Consider the following 19,377-nt stretch of genomic DNA (forward strand, 5'->3'; position numbering starts at 1 on the left):
CCTAGCTCCATCCATGGACAACTAGGATGACAAGTGTTGGAAAACACGGCGCAAGCGTGCCACCTACCGTTAGCTAGCAAGAATGGTACAATTTCCCTCTAAAAAAGTTTGTTCTAGTGTGTGTGTGTGTGTGTGTGTGTGTGTGTGTGTGTGTGTGTGTGTGTGTGTGTGTGTGTGTGTGTGTGTGTGTGTGTGTCTAACCCAGCTAACACTTTAAAAATACTCTCAGGGTAAGACGTAGCTAACCGCTAAAATCGCTATTTAGCTAGCTCAATGCTAACTTTTACGTTAGGTAACTAAAGACGCTCAGATTTTCAAGAGGAGCGCTTAGGTTTCCATGACAACCTGTAGGGTTACACAGAGGGGCCAAACTTAACCGATTCGCGGAAGTGGTCGAATTTTGAAACGTCATCGGCTTGAGAGTTTGCAATTTGTTTAAAACTGTTAGAAAACTGACATAGAAAAGAAGTAATTCTTCGCCAGAGCATGTTAAAGAACTTCCTTGAAGTCTGTTGACAAACCGTTTAAAGTATGTTTAAGAACTGGGGAACCTGGCTCGGAATAGAAAACGACAATGGTCAAGTTAAACAAGAAGGCGAGTCTGTTGTTAATGAAGACCAGAACCACGAGATAAACAAACCGAGTGCTGCTGAGGATGATGCTCAACCGCCTCAGCTTCTCCAAACAGCGAAAGGCTTCAGTGGTGAGTGTGGGGAAAGTGATAGTAGTCAGTAAAAGTAACGTTAACGTAGCAGTAGGCTTTGCTGTAGTTGTGTAACCTCAGTCATGTCGCCTCTTCACAGGTTACATTTATCATTTCGCCAGCAGCGCCTCCAAGAAACTGTCCGAGTCCGTGGTCGAAACAGCACAAACCCTCAAGAAAAGCGTGGAGGAGGGGAAGGTGAACGGGATTATTGATAAGGTGGGTGTCTCTCAGTGTCTGTCTCTATTTGAAATGATTTCCCCTCCTTGCTTGCTCTGAAGCAGCTCGGCCTGTTTCATGCATCTGTTCCTCCCTCAGACCATTTTGGGTGACTTCCAGAAAGAACAGGAAAGGTTTGTCCAGGAGAAAAAAGCCAAAAAGTCTGGTAAGCTCAGAGTAATATGTTGATTAATAATAAATCTGTGTGCTTGATATGTAAGTGCAGTGTTAACAGGCTGGTGTCTTTGCTCCAGGTGCTGCGGTGCCTCCGTGGGTCGGTTATAATGAAGAGGAAACCATTCAGCAGCAGATTTTGGCTCTCTCCGCTGTGAGTGTCACACCTCATAAGACGCTCCTTTCGACAGAGAACAATGGTGTGTTCAGCCTGTTGCTTTATTTGTGGACAGGACAAAAGAAATTTTTTGCGAGACCCTCCTGCTGGGGTGCAGTTTCACTTTGACTGTGAGCAAATGTATCCCGTGGCCATGGTGATGCTGGAGGAAGATGAGCTCCTCCGGAAGATGCGCTTCCATCTGGTCCCCAAACAGTGAGTGATTATGCTTCGTCCTGCATGTTCACAGGTTATTAAAAACAGAAATATTTTACCCCACCGCAGAGGTAACTGCCTGTTCCTGCATGTCATTCATTTTAGGGTGAAAGAGGAAGTTTTCTGGAAGAATTACTTCTACCGCGTGTCCTTAATAAAGCAGTCGGCGCAGCTCACGGCTCTGGCAGCACAGCAGGCTGCTGAGCGGAGGAGCGTGGAAAAGACTGGCACCGGCTCTGAGGCTGTTCATCAGAAGGGTAAAACTGTCCCAGCTGGGTTCAATCGTCATGTTTTTATCAGTGAAACAAATGATTTCAATTCACAGTCGCTCACACACAAAAGCACAAGTAGTGATATCGCTGACGCAGATAAACCAGCAGGAAACGTTTGAACATCGAACTTTTTGGGTTTTTAACTTGGCTTTTGAGACATGATCTGCTAAGAAGTGGGGCTACACGGTGGCGCAGCAGGCTCACAGCAAGAAGGTCGCCTGTTCGATTCCCGGGTCGGGCAGGGCCTTTCTGTGTGAAGTTTGCATGTTCTTCCTGTGCATGCGTGGCTTCTCTCCGGGCACTCCGGCTTCCTCCCACAGACCAAAAACATGCTCATTAGGTTAACTGGTGACTCTAAATTGTCCTTAGGTGTGAGTGTGAGCGTGAATGGTTGTCTGTCTTTGTATGTTGCCCTGTGATCGGCTGGCGACCGGTTCAGGGTGTACCCCACCTCTCGCCCATTGACAGCTGGGATAGGCTCCAGCCCCCCGCAACCCCAAAAGGGATAGTCGGTATAGAAAATGAATGAATGAATGAATGAATGAATGAATCTGCTAAGAAGCAATGTTAATACCAGCTATCGGAAACATATCACAAGGATTTCTCGATATGATTCATGTTTTTGAGAAAGTATGAAAGCCACCTTAATTTATTTGGATATACTTGAGAGATAATGCCAAAAAATGATTTTCACAGATGCAGTTAAATGGAAAAGTCCCTCTGCCATCCGCACTACCAAACCAAAGTCAAGTGAGGTAAGCCACCGGTTTTCAAAATATAAAACACCAAAGAGAAAAGAGTATTCACCAGGAAGCAGTAATTGGACTTAAATGAGCGTAGTTATGTTTGTGCCATGAAAGGATGAAGAGGAGATCTCCACCAGCCCGACTGTGACTGAATTTGTGAGCGATGCTTTTGACTCGTGCAAGATAAATGAGGACGACCTGCGCAAAGAAATGGAACAGCTGGTCCTGGACAAGAGGGAGCATCCGAACACACAGCAGGGTAAGTCTGTCTGTCTAACTGCTTCGTCCTGTGGTTAGCAGAGATGATCAGAGTTCGGTGAGTGACTCCACGTCGGGCTTTTTCAGAGGAGACCGCGGACTGGGAGAGGGAGTTGCAGGAGGAGCTTCAGGAGTACGACGTGTTGGAGGATAACGAGAACCGCGATGACAACTGGGACAAGGAGATTGAAGAGATGCTAAAGGAGGACAGTTAGGAGACACCCACACAAGCTGCTCCAGCCTCAGCTGAAGGTCAGAATCAGCACATGACCACAGATTTAATGCTCCCACTGGACGGATTCATTACAACACAGACATCATTAACGTGTCACTGAGCTTTTTCTGTGGCCTTCAGTTTTATGGGCAAGTGTTTAGTATTGTCTCCTGGAGCAGAAAGAAAAGGAGACGTCGTCCTGTATCTGAAGCCCGTAATGTGATAAAGTGAAGTCTTCACAGAAAGTCTGAAATCTGCCTCAGGAATAAAAGTGAGACCGTCTAACTCTGGCTGAACGGCTGCCTCTGCTGCGGCCGTTACAGGATAATAGTGAATGCTAAAATGCAGTTAAGCTGAAGCATAACAGTAAATGTGTCACAGACTCAACGAGCTGCCTCAGCAGTGACTGTTACACAGCAAGATCGACCTGAAGTTTGAGTGCATTGAACGCAACAAGGATGACTTTTATTTCTTTAAAACGGTTTACTAATTTAACTGTTAATTTGTAAGAGGAACAACGTGCTGCGTCTCCTTCCAAAAGTCGCACAGTCTCGCTTTTACGATACATTTTAAGCACAAATACCGTTCAGATTGTTTCAGGTTCACCCTCATTAAAACGTCCATTTAACGACTGAACAGATGCTGCCTGACTGGAATCGAAGGTTCAGTGTAAAGTATGAAATCAGAGAGCAGAGCCTTCGATGTGTCTCTTCACTGCCTCAGAAATAACCTGAACAAAGTCAGGTGATACTTTCTGTCAGCTCTTTCATGTGACCAGAAAAATATATTCCATGACTGAGCCAACTCGTTTATAGAAATGTGTATGATGTCGGTTGCTCTTAATATGCGTCGGCCTATGTTAATCTAACATTTAAGATTCTTTAACTGAGCATGATGGTACAGAGTGTTAATCCACAGCGTACATCACACCTGTAATGGACCTTGGGCCTTGTGTTTGATAAACCATGACTGAGCGTGTGTGTTATCTCTGATCAATGCATTGTCTCTGCATACACACACATACTGTAGATTCGCACCGGTCCAAACATGTGTTCTTCCTGTTTAGACCAGACCTGATTCAGGAACACAGACCCAGAGTCCATTGTCTTTTGTGTTTATACAGACTGTGCATGCAAACGTCAGCGTAGTGTTTTTTAAATTGTTATTAAACCTATAAAACTTTTCTTCTTATGTAAAATGTGTTGATTTTTTTGTTTGCACGGTTTTGAATACAGTTCTTTATCAGATACATGAAAACATTAAAACCACTTTCTGGAAACCTCTCACACACATTGACCTTATTTTTTCATCTTAGTCGACGTGTAACGATTCTTTTTATCATTAGAAATCGTCCGTTTGCTCCTCGTGTGCAGTGGGAGACCCGTGGAGAGCACAAAGAAAAGGAACGAGGCGTTCGTGGCAGTACAGCCTCTCTGCCACTGGAGTACTCTTTATTGCTGAGCTTGACAGGAAAACACAACCTTCCTCCTTTTGTCCCTTTCAGACACTGTAGCAGTAAACAACACAATGTCTCCTCTGTGTGAGTAAACACAAGTCCAGTCATGTAACACACAGGTTGCACTCACGCTTGAACTAGTGTACTCACCAACACACAGCAGAGTCCACCACACGTCAGACACAGCATGTCCTACAGGATACATTACACATGAAAATGCTCGTTTGAAGGTATATAAAAGGGTAAACAGGAGGAGGTTTAACACGTCAAACGGTGGTGATTGTACAGCACAAGTTAACAAAGGAAAACCACATAAGAAGGAGTGAAAAAAATTAATTTCAAACACAGTTTTGGTTCCAACAGCAACACCAGCTTCTTAAAAATGTACATACTGAGCAACATGAACATCACACACAAAGAGCGAAGATGCTGTCTTCTGATATTTGTACAGTCCTGTGTCCAAGGCATTTAATGTGTGTTCCTCTGTCGACAAAGTGGTTCGATACTACTTTTGGCTCATAAAAAAGAAATCTTAATACTCTGCTACGGTTTGTGACACTATTGCTATTTGATGCACGGTTGCGTTTTTATTTTTTCCAGAGTCACAGTAGTAAACAGGTAGTTTCCATGCTGTACAGTTGTTATATTAAATCCCTATGAGTGTAGGTAGACAGTGAAACGGCTTTGAAAGAGTAAACTGTTGTCGTCAGAAGCTGCAGGTGCCTCAGCTTTAAACTGTCCCCTGCTCAGACGTCTGTCATTAGCACACGTTTGCTGCTCTCATCAGCACGGAGAGGGAAGCAGTCATTTGTAGTTTGCTCCATTTTATCCCTCTTCGAAATCTTAAAGCTGCATTCATCTGAATTTGTCACTGATATGATGCTAGTTACTTAACAGTGCATATGAACGGGGTGGTTTGTAAAGAAGAACCAAAACTGGAGCTCTGCTGAACTTGTTTAGCCTCTTTTAACTTGTTTTGGTTCACCTGTGCTGTAGTCTTATTTATCCACCTGCATTGTTTTGGTGTGACTTGCTGACTTCTGGAGGATGTCGGCCCTCTCTTGAATATAATACACTCAGCTTGTGTTGCCAAGTGCCAAAAAGACACATTTGAGTCCACAGCAGCGTCTCTTTCCAGAAATCATGACCCGCTAACTCCAGATAATCCACAGACCTTGTTGTGAACAATCTCATGTGGAAGTTATTTTCTTTGAACTGAGTTAAACCTGCCAAACGTATCACTGCGCAGAAGGACCCGTGGATCTATTCGCAGAGAGACTGGTGACAGCTTGGGATGTAAACATCAATGTGGTCCTCCTCAGCTGAGCTGTAGCGTTAGCTAGCAGTACTGGCTAGCTTTAAACTAAACTCCATAAGACAGCACTGTCACTGGGTTAGAGGGTAGACGCTGCTTCTTTCTGCGCAGTGATACAGATGGCAGGCGTAGTTTGGTAGAGAGAAAATAGTTCCTACATGAAACTGGTCACAACAGGGTCTGCAGATCATCTTGATTAACCGGGTCGTGATTCATAGAAAGAGACAATGCCGTCGAGTCAGCTGTGTTTTTTTTGTTGCTTTGAGCAACATGAGCTGAGTGTCATGTAGCTCCTTTATATCTGAGAGAAGGCCGACGTCTCTACAGCTGATCCCTCCATAACTCTGCAAGTCACACCAAAACAATCCAGATGGATAAATAACACACATTATTTTTGATTCTGGGGTGAACAGCAGGTGTCTGCTGCCTCACCTGCCCAGCACCTGTGGAAAAGACAGTGAGCAGCTGGGAGGGATATCGAACATTTAGCAGGTTAAGATCCAGACGTGTTTGTCAGGAGTCAGTGGAGATCAAACCAGAGCTAACGGAGAGGGAACGAGCTCTTCTGCCGCCGTGTGGACAAAAACCGATCAGTGCAGCTTTAAGTGAAAACGTCTCGTGTCTTAAATGTGACGTTGACAACAATGATGAGATATTTAAAGTGAGTCGGTCTTTGATCCAGTGAAATACTTTAAAAATATTTTAAAAAATAAAGAAGCACAGTAGAGAACAGTCTATTTAGTTCTTGCACACAATACACAAATAAAATAAACTCAGTGTTTTCACCATTTCCACCGCAGTGGCATGCAGATGGAGTATTTGAAGGCCTTCAACATGAAGTGGGAACAGCCCGTAAACTGAGAAAATTCTCATCATGTGACACCCAACATGTCTGTCTTTAGGCCACTTCCTCCAGTCATTTCACCTGACACTGCTGTGGTGCATCAGGTGGAAGGACAGCAGGTGTTTTCTGAAGCTGTCGATCATGATCACAATGTTAAAGAAACAGGCGAGATGAGACACAACTCTTTGGTTTGTTAATGAAATACTCTGACTTCCCTTTGCTCTACATCCTCCACACATGAAATGCAGCTCATTAAATGTATGAATACAGAACGAGCTCATCAGCTTTGGTCCAATCAGAATCAAGCAGTTCACTCAGGACAGCGTCTTGTTGTGGACTGGAAAGCAGCAGACAATAAAACCTTAATTACGCTGCATTTTTAACAGTTCACGTCATTACTCTGAACAAATAAACAACTCAGTAGGAAATAAACAAACAGTGCTACGTCGTTTGTTTTGGAAAAAAAAAAGTAGAAAACAAAGGCAGTGTGTGTGTGTGTGTGTGTGTGTGTGTGTGGTGAATTGGAGTTGTTATCAGCTACATACAGCAGAGTAACTGGCAGATGAGGGAGTGTGTGGCGGGTGGATGATGAGGAGGAGGAGCAGGAGGAGGAAGAGGAGCGTGTTTATGTCAGTCCAATTTCCTCCAGCACGCTGCGAGGCGTCTCTGCATCCTGTGGAGGGAGAGAGGAACCACAGCTCCAGTGAAGCACTCGGTGAGTGACACACACACTCTTATGTGCACACACATGCGCGCACACACACACGCGCTGCGAGGCCACGTGTTTTCTGGTGTAACGTCACCTCTGCCTCAGCAGCAGTATTTCACAGACATGGCAACATTTCAGTTGTTGGCTTCGTGCAAACAGTCAAATATTCTGAATCATTATTTGGGAATTTCATACTGTAATTAATCAATATTTGACATTAACACTGAATAGAAGTAAATAAATACCCACAACTCTGCTCACGCTCCAAATCCTACATAATTATTTGGGAATTTGAAATTGCAAACGGTCTTTAAATTTAAAGCTTCAACATTTTTATGATAATGTTGAATCAAATTTGGGGATTTGATTCAACATTAATCAATATTTACACGTGCACACACAAAGAAACAGGATGAAAGCCGATGAGCTGAAATCAACAGACTGTTTTCATGGCAGACGCTCGTCCAAGCAGAAAAAGCTCAGGTGAACATGAATGATGGCTCTGTTCCATTAAGCGCCTGCTGTCCGTGAGTGAGCAAGTCCTGGAACGGGGTCACCTAAATGGAATGCAGCCATCGTTCACGTCTGCTGTGAAAAGAGTCTACTGGCCTACATACGTCCAACAATTATCTGACACGTTTGCTTTTCTGGCTCGTGCTGCAGCTGAAGTGTCACAGATTGTCGAAACAGAACATCTGGACCTGCAGCTCGAGGCAAAAGGAAAGAGAAGCACTTACTTTGGCGTCCTAAAGCAAGGATGAGCACAAAGTAAAGAGAGGAGGTGCATCAGAGCAGGAAGACAGAAATCTGGCTTCGTGTAAAGAGGAGACACACGACTGGTTCTGTTCTCAGTGCAGCACGCTCAGCACACAAACGGAGACTATGCATTATTCAGCAGTCAGACACTCTGCTGCAGTGACCAGTCCCCGTCACCTGCAACGGAGGCTAAACATCTTCATCTGCAGAGCAAACGGAGCTCAGCGGCATTCAGAGGCAGCTTATCGGGTTTGTTCGTGACGCGGATGAAAACAGTGGCAGTAAAAATGACTAAATGTCGTCATGTAGGAAAACACCATAAAACAGAGATCAATGATTATACTGAAGAACGACACCAGTGTGCTTAATTGACAAAGAATCAGTAAGAATTTATTCATTATATCTATTTATACATTGATAAAATATCCTCTATTATCATTACGGTCTATGTTTCTTAGTAGGACACAGATGAACAGTGACAGATCATAGAAACCACTTTAGGTGCATTCATAGTACAGAAAGGCTAATTATTTAAAGTGTGTTTAAAAGTCTATTATCAGTTTAACATTAAAAGCTAGAACAGCTCTCAGTTAATCAGTGCAAATCAAACTTTTATTTAGTATTAATCCCACTAACACCACTTACCTTCAGAGCGCGCTTTCGCTGTTCATTTAAATAGGAAATAACCAGGATCTATAAATAATTTAAAAGATTTAAAAATGACTTGTATAATACTAAATATTAATTATTAAATTAATAATAATAATTAATAATAAATCTATCGAGTCTGCAGATGTGTGCTATGGTCTGATTTTAATAATTACGACACAAACGACTCCTAGAAATCATACCAAAGATTCAAAGTGCGTATGAATTAAAGTGAGAAGATGAAAAACATGACGTGATGAAGGAACGGGTGACGGGACGTCTGAGGCATTCCCACTGACCAATGAGGGAAACAATAAAGACATGAAAGCTACATCTGATTGGACGAACACCTCTTGGACTGAATATGAACTACGTGTGACGATGAGGAGTCTGGAGCTGGCTCATATTTTGTGATCTGGTCTTGAAGTCTTTCTTTATGAGTGTGTTCACACTTCACTGCACACAAACACACTGAGACACATTGTGGGGAGGGCGGACTTTACCCACATGGTTTCAGGAGCAACGCCACAGAAAAAGAAAAAGGGTTTGTGGCGAACATCCATCATGAGAAATCATTTTGATGTGATTTCCTCCTTCAATTTGAGTCTGAAACCAGCAGTTCTGTCTCAGGTGCCACTCAACCCAAAACTACAGCAGCTGCTTTCACTGCTTTTAAATAATTAAAACGGGCTGAAGGTTCATTCTTGACCTTTGAAAAACGTCAAAGTGCTGTTCCTTCTGGTAAATGGAGCCCCAGTGAAAGATTTTCATTAAAATGACATGATGCACTTACGTTCTTACAGTGGTAATAATAAAGAGAGGCGTTCAACAGGTGCAATGAAACCAACCACAGGTGGACGAATGACAGGCATGAAGCAATAGATCACCTTTAAATACACTGTAAAGGTGACAGTCCAAATATCTATTCTCAATGCTTTCATCATTTAGTTTTCAACTTACTTCTACTATTGTGACCATATCGTATCATGACTGTCATGTGCCGCACTGAAAGTGAGCAAAGAGCATTGATACACCCCCAAACCAATGACAATGACAGGTGTTCAGAGGGCGGAAAGAAAGGTGCCAGGCACTGAGGAGCTCAGCATGCAGGGTGGAAGCAGCGGCAGCAGCAGCAGCAGCAGCAGCGGCGGCGGCGGCAGCGGCAGCAGCGATGGCAGCCAATCAGTACACAGGCACATTAAAGTACTCATGACGGGGCTGAGGGAGAGAAATGCACACAGCTTAGAGAACAAGGAAACTCCTCGTACAGACATTCACAGGACATGCAAGGAGACAGTGCAGCAGGCTGGAGGCGTCAAAAGGCAGCTTCATCACTTTTACAGGGATAGTTCAATAGGCGGTGACGTGCGCGTTCTCATCCAGAGTTAGATGCAAAGATTGATACCACTTTCATGTCTGCATGAGAAATATGACGCTAGTGCTAGCCTGTTAGCATAGCTTAGCATACAGACTGGAGATAGGGGGATACAGTGTGTCAGCGTGTGAGTTTTTTACTGTTGGACAGAGCCATGCTAGCCTTTTCCCCCTGTTTCCAGTCTTTATGTTATGCTAAGCTAACTGTTCCAGTCTGTAGCTTCATAGTTAGCATTCAGACATGAGAGTGGTGTCGCTCTTCTCCTCCAACTCTCAGCAAGAAAGTGAGCACATTTCCCAAAATGTCAAACTATTCCTTCAAGGAGCCTTTTTTTTTCTTACTTAGCCAAAGTCTGATGAACTCTCAGTGGTTTTTATGTCTCTGCTCAGTTTGAAGATGAACAACAAGCTTAGCTTCATTTAGCTCAAGCGTCTTTGGAAAAAGGCTTGCACAAGTCTGCCTAAGTTAAAAAAAATATATAAAACTTAGCACAATATTTCATTTTGAGTGCAAACAGTTTAAAAGATCTGGATCCAATTTCATTTTCTCTGCTTATTCAGTGAATCAGGGGACGCTCAGTCAAAGTGTCGACTGTCCAAAATGCAGAAATTTAATCCTGTAAAGAATAACCATGAACATCTGGAGGTGGACAGCGTCGATGAAATGTGACACAGAAATGGAAAACGAAGACAAACACACTACGACAGACTGTTTTCAATACAAACATGTAGTCTGGATCAGGACAGGAAACCGGCCTCAGCCAGCAGGAAGTGAGCTACAGACAGACGGGTGTGCACAGTTAGGACAGAGGGACGAGGTCTGACTAGAGGACTCGAACAGCACGGACGGCCTAAATCCACAGACAGAGTAATCACCTCAGCCGGCCTAATTCTGGAAAAGACCAGAGGACTCAGAGACCATGTTAGGGACCATCACACCTGTGAGGCAAACAGTTTGTGAGGACAAAAACAAACCGCTCATCAACTTGGATCAAGTTAAAGTCTCTCAGGAAGCTACAGCATCTACGCATCTACAGTGTGTGTTCGGGGGGGGTGGGGTGGGGGGGCACCGTGCACCAATAACGATAACAATGTCCTCTTCACGGGGACGTCTCTGCCCAATTTACCCGTGATGTCTCACATGCAGGCTGCAGGTCCTCTGAGGCGTCATTACTCTAAAAGCAGCTCAGCAGATCAGTTTCATTAAAGGTTTATTAAAATAACTTCCACCAAATCCCCTCCGGCATGTTTTCCATGTAATTACTGCGCTACGCACTTACTAATGCCTCCAAGGCCGACGCTCTCACTCCGAACGAGCCCCCAGCTCACCCCCCGGCATCACCTTCACCGACTTATACCTACATTATGTTTAGATGTTTCAAAGGATGACGGTCGTTTTCGTCCCCAGTCAGTAAATGAAGCAAATGTGTTTGTTCACAGAGCTCGTCCATCCATTAAACATGAGAAAATTCACTCCACTGTGCTGTTTTAAAAGCTCAGTTTTCCTGATTCCTAAGTTAAGTAGCGACGATGATGAGGAGGCTTTTCGTGGGATTTGCTAAGAAAAAGAAAAATGTAGAATAACACCATCCTTCTGCATTAATATCTTAATATTACAGGATAACAGTTGTGCAAAACGGTCATTTTGTGTCGCACAGAAACCTGCGGAATAAATATCAGTGAGTATAAAATACCACTGCACATGTTAATCTTCATCAAAATCCATTCCCACCCCTCAAAACAACACAGAGTCAGTAACGTGAGCGTTTCATTCAGTGCTGTTAGTAAACCAGCAGGCTCGTCTGCACACAGCTCCTTCACTGATGGTTTCGTCTGAATTTCACATTTACTCTTCAAGTTAACTGAAAATCCAATTAAGGGTAATTTGCATCCATGAAGAATAAAATTCACGTCATGGAAAAAAGTATACGAATTCAAACTGTGAAAGCTGCATCCAAAGCTCAGAGTGCTGATATACGGCCTGTGAGTGAAAGCCGGCGTATGCAGACATGTTCAAACGGTCCAGTCTGACTTCATGCCCGTTACGACCCTTCACGCTGTGTCAGGTATTTTTCAGGTACGACAGAAGTACATGCAGGTAGAACTCCACAGCACACAGAGCTGGAAACCCATGCTGATTGGCCGACTGGCCGACTGCACCAGTCCGGTAGTTACCAGGCGCCTGGACGGAGGCATGGACGGACTCTAGGCCCTTTACAAGATCTCCTCATTTGGCAAACTCCCCCAGTCTTCACTCTGGCTCTACAAATACAGAATTGAGCCAATCAGAGACTTCTTCGTGCCTCCCCCGCAGGGGAAATGTGGAGCGGCACTCTTCAAGAGCGACTGTCGACTAAATGGTTTGAAATGGCTTCATCGCCGCACCCACAGCCTACAGTAACAACTTACCATGAGCCCTGCAGGGCCTCAGCAGTGTGTTTGCTAGCTGACGGCCGCGCTGACTGTAAATCAGCTAACAGCCTCTCACTTTGTCCTCAGAGATTATGGACTTGGCAGCAGCTGCTCCACAGCTAATGGTTATGGGCCTCTTAGACTTCCTCATCCTTCACCTATTTATTGCTTTTAGTTTACAAACTCAAAGTCATTTGAGTTTTAAGCTCGCTCATGTTGTGTGCCTTCTCATACTATAAAGACGACCGAAGTCAAGTCTATGAGGTGATCAATGACGACAGGTCTGTCACATGTCGAGAGGCGACGAAGGCAAATTATTCCCTCAGGTTTGAACAGAAAAGTGGAAACAAACAGCAGAAAAACTAAACTCTCTGATGGCAAAATAACTTCACAATAACTGGAGCTGCAGTGAAAATATCAACGTGAGCACCACAGTGATGTATGTCGGCCTTTTTTAAGGTTGACTTTACCTTTAAATTCATTAAGAGTTCACTAAAGCTGGATACAGGCTGATATCATTAGCATGACTGGCTCATCTCAGAGTATCTGTATCACTGCTAAATGATAGATTTTAGGAAGATCTGATCCATAGTTTGATTATTTCAGGCTTTATAATCTGTTACTGTTCCTCATATTTGGTTATTTTTGTATCTTTACCGCCACGTTTGAGGATCTCTGCGTTGAATTCTCCACTTTTCATGTCGCCTCTCTGGATGTTGTGGCCTGATTTTGAACTCATCAGCAGTGGCCTTTCAGCTCGCTAACTGATGAAATGTTGAAAAAACGAATCCAGCACGGTGACACTGATTAGGTCCACACTGTGCCGCACCAAACGCCGTCTGCATTTCTGCCTCTTTTATGTGCATTCAGCATTAAAAGCTGCCTTTAGATGATCGCTCTTTGAGATCTTTTTCAGTGTGTTGTGAAGCAGTGGAGGACAGGAAGGGTCCTCACTGAGTGACGGCTTTGGCGTTGTGACTAATGTTTGCTGGTGTGCTCCTGATTATCTTTCAGTCAGCGTCACACACTGCAGAGACGCTGTGATGCTGCCTCTGTAATTGTGCTCCCTCTATATGAAATGCTAATCTTGGGCGTGTGTGTGTTTGTGTGGTCTCGGCCATGCAGGCGGCGAGGCTTTGTTTGTGGGTTGCACCCTGAGCTCGCCTCGACCGTCAAACAGGTCTGAAAAGACAGTTTAAAAGGTTTATTAAGATCACTGAGGACGACTTCAGTGTTCATCCAAACACTGTCGTCTGCTGTGAGAAATACTCAGAAAGACGTCACCTGATCAGCACATGACCTGAGAACAAAGCTAAAGCTAAAGCTAATAGAGCTAAAGGCAGGACAAGCAGCATCTGCTGTGGCTTCTTCATGTGTATTTCTTGCTAGTGTTACTTCCTGTCGACAGCGATTTTAATAAACCTTTATGACTTTATGACACTGAAAGGGAGAACAAACGCTGTAATTGAATTAAATGAGTGATATTCTCTTTAGTTTTCAGGATACATCATGGGGCTGATGCGGCTTTTTCAAGTGCATGTGCTGCTGGCAAAGAGTTACGGGTTAGTGGCTGGATTACATCTGAGGTGTCAGGGTTGAGGTCAGTGTGAAGCAGGAAAAACACACCAGTGAGCTTCAGTATTCCTGACGTTTGAAACGTTTCTGTTGCTGGTGTGTTGTTTCTGCTGGCTTCAGCATCACGTGGCTGCGTCTACAGTACATCTAAGGCTACTGATCTAACACTACGGCAAGGGTCACAAACTGTACCTGCAAACAGGCGCATCTGAAAGTCTATATTCTGTAAATCACAACAGTAAGAAATAAGAGGCAAAGAGAGAAAAAACATCAGCTGAAATCAAGATCAAGCAGACGAAATAGAAAACAGCAAAGTGTGAAGCCAAAGGAAAGAAAACCATGAGAAATAAACGTTGGTGAGAAATCAACTCAGTAACTCATGCTGCTACAAAAACCAAATTTAAGATGGATTTGGGAGGAAGACATGCAAGAAAGGAAACATCATGAAGCAGCAGCAGTTTAAAGCGGCCCCGCTCCATTTAGCTGCTGTCACATTTGGAGGGAAAGCTAACGTAAGCACATTTGAAGTACACAAATACCTGTAGCTACTCTGCTTTTACTCACTTCAATAGTACTTAAAAGTTGTAAACCTCCAGAAATCAAAGTACATTTTTGATTCCAGTTATGGTTTTTCTGCAGTCAGCAGCCATTCGGTGCATTCACATTCAGTAATTACCTCCAAATGATTCAGCCTGTTATCAGAGCTACTGCTAATGCTAATTTGATAGCGTGGCTAGCTCACATTAAAAGCATTTCACTGGTGAAATGTGGGTTGGCTGATATTGTGAAGCAGTCACAGGAAACATGATGCTGACAAACACTGACTGTGATCATTCACCAAAATCACATCTACAAACAGCAGCGAGAGACATTTTAGACATCAGTCAGTAAATTCTAAATATTGCAGCAAGAAAAAGAACAATTAAGAGCAGCATTTATGGATGAAACGCAGAATGCAACAAAATGCAATGGAAACAGACTCACTGAGTAGTTAACAGTCACCAGTAAGGACTGAACTCTATAACTGTACGTGAGGAAGCAGTCCTGAGGTAAATATTTCTATCTAGCTGTATAAAGTTCTTACTGTCCCCACGCTGACTTGATGAGATGCCTTACCTCCTGCAGCAGGTCAGCCTGCTCAATGGCCTTCAGCACATTCTTCTTGGACGTCTCCTGAGCTTCCCCCCCCAGCAGGAATTCATCCAGAATGAAGTAAGCCTTCTCAAAGTTGAAAATAATGTCCAGCTCACAGACCTGTCGTTCAGAGATGAGACAACACGTCTTGGTTAACACAGGGGTCAATGTTCAGCAGGTGGCAAACATATGATGACCACGGCATGAACGCACAACATTTAAAAGAATAAGACGCTCACGCTGCCAAAGTATTTGTCCAGCAGCTCCACATATCTGTGGATGATCTCCAGCGTGATGAGCTCGTTGTCTTGGTCCTCGATGGCGCAGCAGAAGTACAGGCTGGCGTATCTGCAACACAGTGACAAGACCGGCAGCTTTAAAGGACCAGTATGTAGGTGACTGAGTGGCGTCAAGCTAAGAGATCGCAGACTGCGACAAACTGAGTTGCCCTCCACGTCCTATCGTGTAGGAGGACGTGAAGAATGCGAAAGGTGGCAGCGTTTGCTTTGTCCATTCAGGGCAAATGTAGAAACATGGCGGTGCAACATGGTGAGCTCAGTGGAAGAGGACCTGCTCCCTCATCCTCGGGTGATTATGCACTAATGAAACAATTATTGTGACTTTGGCCAAAAGATCCCTTAAATCATCCACAGACAACACAGTTTCAAAAAGACTCTTTCACTGTGAAAACTGCAATATCGATCTGACACTGTGAGTAGAAGAAGAGCTGACCTTTTGCATTTTCATCACTTAGACGGGATCTCCACGTGACATATGCCGCGTCGCAGCTCACTGTAATAGTGCTGAGGGAGAGTTTCTCTGTTATTATTAAGAATCGCTGTTTACCGCGAGCAGGGTATTCATTGAAAAGCCAGAAGCCGGATGCAGAAGGCTGCATGAGTTAAGCCTCATTCTGCCATGGTTCTTTATCCCTGATAATCCTTCAGGCACTCTTTAAGCATGTGATGATTGGCTAATAAAAGAGCTGGTCAGTTGATCCCTCGCAGCCAGCAGGGCAGGAGGGCACAAAGACCCAGGCTGTACACCTCACAGAGCCAAGTCCCCGACTCGACAGGACCGGAACATGGCGCCATTATCGATTCGGGTTATCCCATCGCATTGTCTGCTGCGTGCGAGTGAATGCAAAGCACAGCCGAGCTCAGGAAGCACAAAGGGTTCAGTTCAGCTGCTCAGTTGTCTGTGGCACGGAGAAATGATGCAGCACTTTCAGCTGACTCACTCGGCAGCAGGGAGTGAAGGGGTCAAACCTTTCAGAGCCAATGCAGAACTCTGAAGTTCCTTAATGGAATTTGCTTCTTCATATTGCAGCCTGATGGCAAAGTTAGATCCTGTGCTGAAGATGAATTTGTTCTGAGTGAAAATGTGTTTTTGCATAATGTTTTTTATGACTTTTAGGTCTTTTGTCTGGGCATGGCAGGCAGCTCACAGGCTTCCTTATATACCAAAGCGTTGGCAGACATGTCCACCAGCATCGGTTCAGCCTTATTTCTGATCCCAGGCCGATTCTGACGGTCAGATGGGATACAGCGCACATTTTGAGGTCTTCATGAAGGCACGCTTAGAGCTGCAACAGTCATTTGATGCATTGAGAAGTTGATCGATGGAAAATTAATCTTTAAACTGTTTCTGTTTTAGTTGTTTTTCAAGCAAAGTGACAAACAAAACAGCTTCTCAAATGAGAGGATTTGCTGCTTTTCTTTGTCATATTTGATAGTAAACTGAACATATTTGGGTTTTGTACTTAAATAAAATGAGCCACCTGAATACACCGCCTCACAAACGACTGATTGAAAAAATAATCGTTAGTTGCAGCCTCAGACATTCTGCACGCTGCAAAACTATTTCCACTGGACGTCCTGAGGCGCAGCTCGCTGTGGGGTCGACCCCGTTCCTGCAAATCTGATCTGACGCCTCAACATTTTCATTTGTTAAGTTAAAGCGAATGTGCTCATTTTTGGCACAGACTTATTAAATCACACAGCTGCATCCAAGAACTCTCTGTTGACACGAGACATTCAGAGAGCTGAAAGCTTCAGACGCACGGCACAAAACAACACTGCTGCAGCACGACTAGACCCTGAGGCAGCAGCCCCAGCGGCTTATTATGCCTGAACAGGATGCGGACGAGCCAAATGAACTGATGCGAGCAAGAAAACATGCTTTCATTACTTTAAAGGGTTTAAAATTAAGAATAAACATTTGCGTGCTTGTGTAAAGTTGCTGAGTAGTCTGCATCTCGCGCGCCGCGCCTGTCTGTCTGTCTGTCCCTGATGGGTCGCCCGGGTTCACCGATAGTCTGCCAGCCCCTCCGTTGGCACGGCAACAGGACATAATGAGGCAAAATTAATGCTGCTTCTTGTTGTGCTCATAATGCTGCCGCCTCTTTGATAGCACTTCCTCTAACTGAGCTGCGTCTGTGAATGACAGGTCTATGAATTACCCGGGGACGTGTGAAAAATTCTTTTGTGCGAGTGTTGAACCAGAGAGCGTTTTGTCCCATCCCCGCCCACCTCTTGTACACAATCTTCAGGTCTCTCCACTCCAGAAAGCTGCACATTTTGGGCTTTCGAGCCAGGACCGTCTGCACCAGCTCCCTGGTGATCTTCTTCTTCTCCTTATCGGACAAAGGCACGTACCACTTCTGAAGCCTGAGCTTGCCTTGTCGACTGAACAGGAGCATGAACTGCATCTGGAATGAAGAGATGAGAGGAAACAGAGGAGCCGTGAGAGGAAGGAGTGGGTGGTTAATGACATCCGCAGAAAGACGCGAAAAGCACTGAAAAGAGCACATCTTACCACTTTTTATGTCAAACCCCGATGCAAATATCAAGTCAGTCTGACAACTTGAGGCAAACTAATTAGTGTAAGACATGAGGGACGTGCAGCATGGAAGACAAATTCAATTTAATCAAGTCAATCAACCTCAGGAGAATAATAAAAGGATAAACCTTCATCTAATAACTGAAGTCAGAGTTGGCTGCCCTAAGAGTTGGCTGCCGAGCCCTGTGTGTGTGTGTGTGTGTGTGTGTGTGTGTGTGTGTGTGTGTGTGTGTGTGTGTGTGTGTGTGTGTGTGTACTGCCATGTGTTTAACATAAACAACGCACTTCATGGTCAAATTGAGCCCGTTTATCAAGGACGACACATCCCATGTCTTCAATTCAGGACACACTGAAGCAAATAACGCGAGGCTGTCATTTTAATAAGCAGTTCAACAGCCACTTCTCTGCAGTTTTACCCAGAAACATGACTGAAATCATCACCTCCTCACCGTTATGAACACAGCCCAACCAACGAAAGTACAGTTAACACCGTTATTCAGCGGTTAGCATTAGCCGGTCGCACCGCCGGCTAGCTTCTTTTAAACACGTCGTACGACCAAGCGTACACGTACGTTTTAACACACAATGTGAAATTAAATACACTTAAAACTACTTACCTTGGTTAACAGCACCGTATCCTCCTGTGAAGAGATGAGCCACCTAACGCCACCCTGACCCACACGGCAAGTCGGCGTCAAGCTCCTGATTGGCCCAAGCAGCGCTCACCGCGTTGTTCATTGGCCAGCAGTTCAGCGAGAGCCTCAGCGAAAACCCGCCCCTGCCCTGCCTCTGATTGGCTCTGACCAGACATTTTTTTCTAACTCTAACCAACCATGAAACCCTGATGGTAAGCATGCCACGAACACTAGCCAATCAGAGGCAGAGTAGGGCGGGTCTTCGCGAATGGTGTTGAGGAAATGATTCACAGCGCCCAACCCTTTAATTCAATATTAGGGATGTAATTGGCTTATAAAACTATCAATCAAACTTCATAACCAGAAGCAAAGACTGAATGTTTTAACAGAGGCAGAATGAGCAGAAGGGGAAGAACATGTTCAGATACGTTCAGGTGTTTGTCTAACAAAGGACCTCATAAACTCAGGCACCTCATCGGGGCTTTAGTATGGACAGCTGTTAGCCCCTCACTCACTAAAATACACATCAATAACTGATATTACAGTAAACTGAGAATCAGGTGGCTTCTCTGTTTAGACCACCAAAATACTTACAAAATTATTTGGGGCCACTTTCTGTTGGATATGAACACAGAAGGGGTCGAGATGGAATAGTTTTGGACATTTTGGGAGAAAAGTTAGATTGGGACCCTTTTCACGTCTGTACTGTAAAAATGAAG

The 19,377-nt window shown here is 44.4% G+C and overlaps 2 protein-coding genes across 7 annotated transcripts; one reads left to right on the forward strand and one right to left on the reverse strand.

The window, feature by feature from the left end:
* The first annotated feature begins 84 nt into the window (after window positions 1-84).
* On the forward strand, window positions 85-4,246 carry LOC139330247 (synapse-associated protein 1-like). The gene is made up of 9 exons (XM_070961065.1): window positions 85-703; window positions 804-922; window positions 1,022-1,088; window positions 1,177-1,250; window positions 1,330-1,469; window positions 1,575-1,726; window positions 2,438-2,496; window positions 2,602-2,746; window positions 2,833-4,246. Exons 1-9 carry the CDS (start codon window positions 532-534, stop codon window positions 2,958-2,960), a joined length of 1,056 nt encoding a protein of 351 aa, XP_070817166.1. The 5' UTR covers window positions 85-531; the 3' UTR covers window positions 2,961-4,246.
* A 130-nt stretch (window positions 4,247-4,376) lies between these two features.
* On the reverse strand, window positions 4,377-18,755 carry LOC139330706 (AP-1 complex subunit sigma-2). Of its 6 annotated transcripts, XM_070961769.1 has the most exons (6): window positions 17,714-17,893; window positions 15,422-15,530; window positions 15,165-15,302; window positions 14,241-14,271; window positions 10,938-11,000; window positions 9,481-9,905 (listed from the first exon to the last, which is right to left on the reverse strand). In XM_070961769.1, the coding sequence occupies exons 1-5, from the start codon at window positions 17,890-17,892 to the stop codon at window positions 10,948-10,950; spliced, it is 510 nt and encodes a 169-aa protein (XP_070817870.1). In that variant the 5' UTR covers window position 17,893; the 3' UTR covers window positions 9,481-9,905; window positions 10,938-10,947. The 6 variants fall into 6 exon arrangements, with proteins under 6 accessions (XP_070817871.1, XP_070817874.1, XP_070817872.1 ...); XM_070961770.1 differs by lacking the exons at window positions 9,481-9,905; window positions 10,938-11,000; window positions 14,241-14,271 and adding exons at window positions 4,377-7,247; window positions 18,641-18,755 and having other exon boundaries at window positions 15,148-15,302; window positions 17,714-17,892; XM_070961773.1 differs by lacking the exons at window positions 9,481-9,905; window positions 10,938-11,000; window positions 14,241-14,271 and adding exons at window positions 6,937-7,247; window positions 18,641-18,729 and having other exon boundaries at window positions 17,714-17,892.
* Window positions 18,756-19,377: the final 622 nt, after the last annotated feature.

The sequence above is a fragment of the Chaetodon trifascialis genome, chromosome 4 (genome assembly GCF_039877785.1).
Source record: "Chaetodon trifascialis isolate fChaTrf1 chromosome 4, fChaTrf1.hap1, whole genome shotgun sequence".
NCBI lineage: Eukaryota > Metazoa > Chordata > Actinopteri > Chaetodontiformes > Chaetodontidae > Chaetodon > Chaetodon trifascialis.

What these genes read in the sequence shown, in the direction of transcription:
- LOC139330247 (XM_070961065.1), top strand. Translation starts at nt 532, where the DNA reads ATGTTTAAGAACTGGGGAACCTGGCTCGGAATAGAAAACGACAATGGT. An exon ending in TGAACGGGATTATTGATAAG is followed by an intron (nt 923 to 1,021) that starts GTGGGTGTCTCT and finishes TTCCTCCCTCAG; the next exon opens with ACCATTTTGGGTGACTTCCA. An exon ending in TTCCATCTGGTCCCCAAACA is followed by an intron (nt 1,470 to 1,574) that starts GTGAGTGATTAT and finishes CATTCATTTTAG; the next exon opens with GGTGAAAGAGGAAGTTTTCT.
- LOC139330706 (XM_070961768.1), bottom strand. Translation starts at nt 17,892, where the DNA reads ATGCAGTTCATGCTCCTGTTCAGTCGACAAGGCAAGCTCAGGCTTCAG. An exon ending in TGGACAAATACTTTGGCAGC is followed by an intron (nt 15,303 to 15,421) that starts GTGAGCGTCTTA and finishes TCTGAACGACAG; the next exon opens with GTCTGTGAGCTGGACATTAT. An exon ending in AGGCTGACCTGCTGCAGGAG is followed by an intron (nt 14,272 to 15,164) that starts GTAAGGCATCTC and finishes TGTGATTTACAG; the next exon opens with AATATAGACTTTCAGATGCG.